Raw genomic sequence first — 9,042 nt, forward strand, 5'->3', positions numbered from 1 at the left:
AGAAGAAGAAGAAGAAGAAGAAGAAGAAGAAGAAGAAGGAGAAGGAGAAGGAGAAGGAGAAGGAGAAGGAGAAGGAGAAGGAGAAGAAGAAGAAGAAGAAGAAGAAGAAGGAGAAGAAGAAAAAGAAAGAAATTAGGGAGGGAGGGAAGAAAGAAAGGAAGGAAGGAAATAAAGAAAGATAAGAAGGGAGGGAGGGTGGGAGGGAAGGAAGGAAAAAAAGGAAGGAAGGAAGAAAGAAACCTATTAAAAGTACAGCAGACAATGCTCTGATTGGAAGACACATAATTTGTTAAGAGGACTACAGGAGGAACAAGATTAATTACACACTAAATCAATCTAACTGAACCTCTAGTGTTTAGTCAAGCTTCAAACCTATTATGAGAAATTAAAGGAATTCTGCTTTAAATTGGACGGGCAGATGATAAGGCAATGGGATTCATTGACTGAGAAAGAGGAGCAGTTATTTCTGACCTTGACAGACTGGTAACCATTTCCAGACTAGTGAATTTAACTATAAAACTGTCTGGTCACAGCCACCACCCTGGAGCAAGCCCTCATCATCTCTCCCTCTCAGTTATAACAGCCTATAATAGTTGGTCTACCTGCCTCCAGTAATCTCACTCCAGTTTATTCTCCTTTCAGCTGTCAAATTGATTTTCCTAAAATACATATCTAACCATATCACCCCTACCCCCAACTCAATAAACTCAGGGGCTTCATGTTACATCCAGGATCTAATATAATATCCTCTGTGTGGCTTGTAAAGTCTTCCACAACCTGACCCCTTTGTACCTTTTCAGTCTTCTTAGGCTGGATGGTACAGTGGATAGTGTCAAAGACTTTCATAATCTCACCCTCTCCTACTTATCCAGTCTTCTTACCCCTTACTTCCCACCAGGCACTCTTCAACACTGGCCATTCCACAACCAAGACACTCTATCTCTCAGCTCCAAGCATTTTCCCTGACTGTCCCCATGCCTCTCCCCAGTCAACTTCCACCTACTGGCCTCACCTCAAGTCCCAACTAAAATGCCACATTCAACAGGAAGCCTTCTGTTAGCCTGTAGTGCCTTTCCCCGTTAATTATTTCCTATTTATCCTGTTAATTATTTCCTATTTATCCCGTACATGGCTTGTTTGCACATATTTGTTTGCTTATTATTTCCCACATTAGATTGTGACCTCCTTGAGGGTAGATCAGTCTTTTGCCTCTTGTTGTATCCACAATGCTTAGCACAATGCCTAGCCCATGCTAGGTGCCTAATAAATGTTCACTGACTGACTTATATTATAATATATATTCTATATATATTATAATATCTTCTTAGTGTTACTTTAAAAAAACAACAAAATTATGAATTAATCTATGTTACCTCATCACTCCATGATTGAGATTTATTCTCAATTAAGGCAAATTAAGCCACAAACTATTCTCTTATAAAATACCACTAAACTTACTAGCTATGTGACTTTGGACAACTTACTTAACCTATCTGGTCTTCAGTCTCCTCATCTATAAAGAGAAGAGGTTAGACTAGGATCAAGGGTCCTTAATCTACAATCTACAGACAGATTTCAGGGGATTAGTGAACCTGGATAAAAAAATAAATACATTATTTACTTCAATATAATTGGCTTCCTTTATATTCCTATGTATTTTATTTTATACATTTAACTATTTAAAAACATTATTCTGAATTTAGGTTAAGAGGTTTCATGAAACTGCCTAAGTGTCCATGACACACAAAAATGCCAAAGAAGATCTCTAAAGTCCCTTCAAGTTCTAGATCCTAGAACCTTATCCTGTTATGGGACGTAGATGGATAGGCCTTGTATTAGGAAGATCTGAGATCAAATCTTGCCTCAATAACCTACAAGCTGTGTGACCCTGGGCAAGTCACTTAACGTCTGTCTGCCTCAGATTCCTTATATATAAAATGGGGATAATAATAGCACTTACTTCTCAGGGTTGTTGTGAGGATCAAATGACATAATATTTGTAAAGTGCTTAACACAGTGCTTAGTATACAGTAGGTGCTTAATAAATGTTTGTTCACTCTGCTTCCCACTTTACGCCAATCCCCCATACTCTATAACCTAGACACAGGGCCCTTACATTCTGTTTCTTGCACCAGACAGTCCATCTTTCAGCTCCTTTCCCCCATGCTAGAATGCTCTTCCTCCTCATCTTCACTTTCTAGGTTACCTGGCTTTTAAAAAATGTGTGTGCGTACCTTGTATGTACGTGTTGTTTGCATATTGTCTCCCCCATTTGAATGTGAGATCCTGGATGGGATGGATCATATTTTTGCCTTTCTTTGTACCTTTAACATTGAGCATAATGCCTAGCATGTAGTAACTCTTGAATAAATACAGCAAATGCTTGTTGACTAATTTCAACCAGGCACTCACTAGCCCTTTAAGATTTTGAGAAGAGCATGGTAGACCAAAGGGCCCAATCCCTCAAAGAACCCCAAAGAGTAACTGTTTTCTAATTTTTTGTTTCTCTGGTAACCAGTCTTTTTTTTTTTTCTTTTCTTTTTAAAGAAGTTTATTGGGCCTCAGACACTTGACCCACTTACTAGCTATGTGACTTTGGGCCCCAATTGCCCTGCCTTCCGCCCTCATAAAAAAGAAGTTTAGACCTTTGTTCACCATCTTCCAGAAACTCCCAGTTTATATCAGGATATGGCTGTTACCTGGACTCCTGTTTATTGCCTATGGTCATCCTACATCTAGGATTGAAGCAACCAGGCGGTGTAGTGGCTAGAGCTCTGGCCTTGGAAAGAGGAAGACCTGAGTTGAAGCACTATCTCAGACACTTGCTAGCTGTCTGACCCTGGATGTGTCAATCTGTTTGCCTCATTTTCCTCATCTGTAAAATGGAGATAATAGCACACCCCTCCTAGGCTGTTATGAGGTTCAAATGAGATAATAATTAAAAGTGCCTTGGCACATAGTACATACTGTATAAATGTAAATTGTAATTCTTACTTCTACTCCAACTGCATTCCAATATTGACTCTCCATTCTGCCTCCCAGAGTTTCTGAACTGGTCCCTACTCTTTGCTGTAACCTGAGTGCCCCAGGTTCTCAGCTTGAAATCCCCAAAAGAATCTTATTTGCAGTTTTTTTTTAGTTGGTGCCCATCAACATATGTTCTTTTGCTAAAAAACTAGGAAATCATTCTCCAAATGAAATTCCTCTCTACTTGAATTTGAACTCAGGAAAGCTAGGTGGTGCAACAGATAAGAGTACTGGCCCTGGAGTCATGAGAACCTGAGTTCAAATCTGGCTTCACACACTTACTAGCTATGCAACCCTAAGCAAGTCACTTAACCCAATTGCCTCTAAAATAAGAATTTAAACTCACAAATAATAAGTTTAACCTAAATACTTACAGTGCCTGAAAGCAAATCTATCATATAAGTATAGAAGTAAATGAGTCCAGTGCTATTCATTGGGTATATTTTGCATCGTATATCTGTTAAAACAAAAAAAAGTAAAAATTACTTCTTAGGGGAGAAGTAAAGGGACAAAAGACTAGGGGGGAAAGCATCTGTCCTATTTTTATAGATAGCCCTAGCTTCCATCCTGATGGTACATTTTCTGTCCTACTGTAGGAGATGGTATTTTCTTGGGCACTGAATGCCCTGGAAAACAAGGTATGGGTTTGGGAATTAACAACGTATTTGTTACATGTCTCACTCACCTACTTCATTAGATGGGACAATCAAGAAGGTACTGTCAGTAATCTTATACTTGGTAAGGAAAATCGGGAGCAAAATAAACAAAAAAATAATAATAAATATCACCAAGTTCAATATCACCAGGAAACGAAGGAAGGAGAAATAAGACTGAATTCCTGTGCCAAATTTTCCTGGAAAACAGAAAATCAAACTCAAGTTAGCAGGAATATTAAGCCAAATGGACCAATGAGGACCTGGTATCCTAAGAAATGGCTAAGGTTGAAGGTTGGGGTGATAGGAGAAGCAAGGAAAGAAAAGAATAACTTTTTTTTTCTTTTAAGTGCTTTAATTTCTTTCCCCTACTTCTGAATATCATCACTGCCCTTCCTCCCCCAACACATACTTTTTAAAAATTTAATAAAGCAAGCATCTGTGGAGCTCCTACAAAGTAGCAGATACTATGCTAGGAAATAGAGGAACAAAGACAAAATTGAAAAAAAATCCCTGCCCTCAAAGTAGGTATATTCTATACATGGCCTTAGAAAGAAAATAAAGTCTCAAATTTGAACACCCTTTCCCCTTTCGCCTGGCCATCCCCCTACAAGTTTTTAGGTTGGTAGGGACATAGGATGTGGAGGAAGAAAATAGGGGAGACCATATTTTATTGTCTTTCTTTGCAAATATTCTACCTCAATTTCCAACTCTATGAGATACTACCATTATTATAAAGTATTTCACTTATTTGTCTTTTTACTATTTCTATCTCCCTTCACTGAGATAGTGTCTGGTTTTTGTTTTGTTTTTTTTTGCTTTTTGGAGGGCAATTGGGGTTAAGTGACTTGCCGAAAGTCACATAGCTAGTAAGTGTGTCAAGTGTCTGAAGCCATATTTGAACTCAGGTCCTCCTGACTCAGGGCCAGTGCTCTATTAAGTGCACTGCCTAGCCACCCCAGTAGTTTCTGTTTCTTTTTTTTTTTATTTTTGGAGGGCAATTGGGGTTAAGTGACTTGCCCAAGGTCACATGGCTAGTTTTTGTGTTAACTGTCTGAGGCCAGATTTGAACTCAGGTCCTCCTGACTCCAGGGCTGGTGCTCTATTCACTGCGCCACCTAGCTGCCCCATAGTTTCTGTTTCTTGCAGTAACTCTGGCAATTATAACAATAATTAACATTTACGTAAAGCTTACAGACTAAACACTTTACAAATATTCACCCATTTGATCCTCACAAGAACCCTGAGGGGTAAGTGCTATTATTATCCCCAATTTAAAGATGAGGAAACTGAGGCTAAGCTCATAGAGCTATGATCTGAGGCTATATTTTACCTCAGGAGTTCCTGACTCCCTACGGTTATCACCTAGCTGACCCAAACTGGGGGAAACTTGAAGACAAGGAGAGGTAGAGCATATAAAGTTGCAAAACAACTTTCTTTGCTGTGCATTTCTCACAATGAATGAATAATCTCCAGTCTTCTCCAATGCGGCACTGGAAGGAATGCTGAGCTCAGAGTCAGAACACCTGATTTCATCTCACTGATCATCAGTTTCTGCATCTTAAAAAACGCAGATAGTAATAATGTCTTCCTAACCTTACAGGGTTGTTTGCAGGAAAAGTACTTTGAAAACTTTAAAACAATTCCGAAATATAAACAGGGGTGTGTTGGTGAATGCTTAACAACTATCTCTGAGGGAAAATATGCCCACAAGAACCCTTTAACTTTCATTTACATTATTAACATTTATTTCATCACTTTCTTAAGTCTATATGATCAATAAATCAAGTTGTGATTTATAGCAGCTTGCTGGATTTCTGAGACGTCAGTGCTCACCCTGATTATTCCACAATGGACTCTCATGAGCCATAATAAACTGGCTCCTGCCTACAGCTAAATACAATCAGATTTAGAGCTGGCAGAGACCTTAGTGGTCACCTCATCCAATGCTCTGGTTCTATAGATGAGGAAACCATGGACCAAAGAGGGGAAATTGCCCATGGTCACACATACAGTATCGTGTCAGTCAGCATTCATATTCACATCTTTTGTTTATAAATTCAATACTATTTTCACTATGATAGTTAATATTAAAAACAAAGCAATTAACAACAAATAAATAATGCAAGTACAAATATCTGTACTTTGCTGGTGTTATCTTGAAAACTGGTCACTCTTGGTTTCACTGACATCATTCCTGGATGATAAGTATTTGACATCAATAATAAGGGACTATCTACATTATAGCTAGGGTAGGTAGGTGGCATAATGGATAGAGTCCTGGGTCTGGAATCAGAAAGACCTGAGTTCAAATCCAGCCTCAGATACTTACTAGCTGTGTGACCCTGAGAAAGCCACTTAACCCTGTTTGCCTCTGTTTCCTCATCTGTAAATGAGATGGAGAAGGAAATGGCAAACCACTCTGGTATCTTTTGCCAAGAAAACTCCAAATGGGGTCACCAAGAGTTAGTGACTCAACAGCAATAAATCCACATCATATTAAAATATGATCTTTCAACCCTGACATGGCCCTAGTACTAAAAAAATGGACTCTCAGTGAATGAGAAGCATAAACCACTAACCATAGGGAACAGTGGGGACATAACAGTCACTTGTCTAAAATAATGTGCAGGACATATGTTAAAACTTGTGTTTGGAGAAACACATGGCAGACAGTCTTTCCTCCTGGGATTTTTTAGCAGGGGTTCCCCACTGAAGTAGTGACTACATTTACAGGCACAAGAAGTAATTGGTGGGCTGAGAGAGCATGAGAGGGGATCAATTGTCCTCCAAGATCAAAGGTATTTCAGGTTAAGACGCCCACATTTCCCTTGGTCTCATTATGCTTGGGGAATCATACCACCCTCCAAAAGCCAATTAGAAGAGGCTCTGATTTCTCCCACCTTCTGTTGCTTTTCCTCCCAAATTAGGGTTAGACCAAGAAAGAAGATCAAGACAAGAGAAGATAAAAGATTATAATAGGATATACAATTTGGTATAAATTCATCAATAAGGTAGAGTATATAACCAAAAAAGGGGTAGAGAGAAAAACAGATGACACAAACAGATGCACAAATAAAACAAATGCTGTTCAATGAGAAGGGAACATAACGGGGAAAAATCTTGGCAGCAAGTTTCTCTAAGAAAAGTTTCATCAAAGTGAAGGGAGCAGAACCAGAAGAACATCATACATACTAACAGCAATAATGCACAATGAGTAACAGTGAAAGACTTAGTCACTCTCAGCAACATAATAATGTAAGACCATTCCAAAGGACTAACAATGAAAAATGCTATCCACATCCAGAGAAAGAGCTAATGCAGTCTGAATACAGATCAAAGCATACTATTTTCCACTTTATTTGTTTCATGGAGTTTATTTTGTCTTTGTAATAATTTTTATTTAATATTTTAATTATTTTATTTTATAAAAATATATTATATTATAAATTTATAAAATATATTATATTTTATAAATAATTATTTTATTTAATTAAATATTTAATATTTAATAATTTGTAATAAATTTGTAAAATTTATTTTGTTTTGGTGGAGGGGTTTTTTTGTCTGTTTTCTTTCACAACATGACTAACATGGAAATATGTTTTGCATGATTGCACATATATAAACTCTATCAAATTGCTTACTGTCTCAGGGAAGGAAGAAGGAAGAGTTTTGGAACTCCAAATTTCAAAAAATGAAAGTTAAAAATTGTTTTTACATTCAAGTGTGGAAAAAAATAAAATATCCAAAAAAGTCTCATCTGCAAGATGGATATGGAATATATTCAAATTTATAAGAATAAGAAACATTCTCCAATAGAGAAATGGTCAGAGGATATGATATGAACAGGTAGTTTTCAAAGGAAGAAAACAAAGCTTTCAAAAATGTATGAAAAAATGTTTCAAATCCTAAGTGGAGAAATGCACATTAAAAGAAGTCTGAGGTTCCACCACACAGCCATCAAATTAACAAAGATAGTAAGAGGAAAATGACAAATGTTGGAGGGACTTCAGGAAAACAGGCAGACTGTGCATTGGTGTGTTCATCTGGCCACTGTAAAAAGCAATTTGGAACAATGCCCCAAAAGTCACTAAACCATACATATGCTTTGACTCAACTATATCACTATGAGACCAATACCCCAAAAAGATCAAAGAAGAGAAAAAGGACCTATATGTTTCAGGTTAATTCAAAATTGGAAATTGAGTGTGCCCATGATTAGGGAATGACTAAACAAATTAGTCTATGAATGTAATGTATTATTATTATTGCACCAAGGTTGACAAAATGGACAGTTTCAAAAGAAACTGAATATATCAATGAAATGATGCAGAGTGAAGTGAGCAGAACTAGGAAAATAATTTATACAATGACATTGTGAAGAAAAATAATTTTTATCTGTTTACCCATATGTACAAAAATATTTATAGCAGCTCTTTTTGTGATGGCAAAGAATTGTAAGCCAAGGATGCCCATCAATTGGGGGATGGCTAAACAAGTTATGGTATATGATTGTGATGGAATGCTATTGTGCTGTAGAAATGATGAAGATAATCATTTCAGAAAAACCTGGGAAGATTTATATGAACTAATGAAAGGCGAAGTGAGCAAAACCAGGAGAGCAATGCACACAGCAATAGCAATGTTGTAATGATCATCAATTCTGAAAGGCCCAGCAACCAATCAATACAATGATCTAAGACAATTCCAAAGGATTCACGATGGAAAAATTCTATGCCCATCCAGATAGTGAACTAACTGATGGACTCAGTGAAGATTAATGCCTATTTTTTCTCTTTATTTTCTTTGCTTCTCTCTCTCTCTCTCTCTCTTTTTTTTTTTTGGTGGGGGGAACCAACACGGCTACTGTGGAAATATGTTTTGTATAATTTCATATGTATAGTGAACATCATATTTCTTGACTTCTAGATGAGTGGGGGAAGGGATAGAGAAGAAAATTTGAAACTGAAAATTAAAAATTAAATTTTAAAGAAAGAAAAGGGGGCAGGTAGGTGGTGCAGTGAATAGAGCACCAGTACTGTAATCAAGAGGACCTGAGTTCAAATCCAGCCTCTGACACTTGACACACTAGATGCGTTACCTTGGGCAAGTTACTTAACTCCAATTACCTTGCCCCCCTCCCAAAAAAAGGGAAAAAGTGCTATATTCAGAATAAGGGGCGGCTAGGTTGTACAGTGAGTAAAATGCCAGCCCCAGGGACAGGAGGACCCGAGTTTGGTTCCAGCCTCAGACACTTAACACTGACACAAAAAAACTAGCCGTGTAACCTTGGGCAAGTTACTTAACCCCAAATAGATAGATAGATAGATAGATAGATAGATAGATAGATAGATAGATA

General features: G+C 37.5%; 1 protein-coding gene across 2 annotated transcripts in view; it reads right to left on the bottom strand.

Annotated features, from left to right (window-relative positions):
• Positions 1-9,042, bottom strand: part of TMC7 (transmembrane channel like 7) — a 75,324-nt gene that overhangs the window by 41,237 nt on the left and 25,045 nt on the right. For both annotated transcript variants that reach the window (XM_069096035.1, XM_069096036.1), the window contains exons 4-5: positions 3,713-3,880; positions 3,402-3,484 (exon numbers count right to left, since the gene is read on the bottom strand). In XM_069096035.1, coding sequence (XP_068952136.1) covers positions 3,402-3,484; positions 3,713-3,880 — 251 coding nt within the window. The remainder of the gene's footprint in view (positions 1-3,401; positions 3,485-3,712; positions 3,881-9,042) is intronic.

The sequence above is a fragment of the Petaurus breviceps genome, unplaced genomic scaffold (assembly GCF_028583685.1).
Source record: "Petaurus breviceps papuanus isolate PSGF00001 unplaced genomic scaffold, PetGlider_PUasm1.0 229, whole genome shotgun sequence".
Classification (NCBI taxonomy): domain Eukaryota; kingdom Metazoa; phylum Chordata; class Mammalia; order Diprotodontia; family Petauridae; genus Petaurus; species Petaurus breviceps.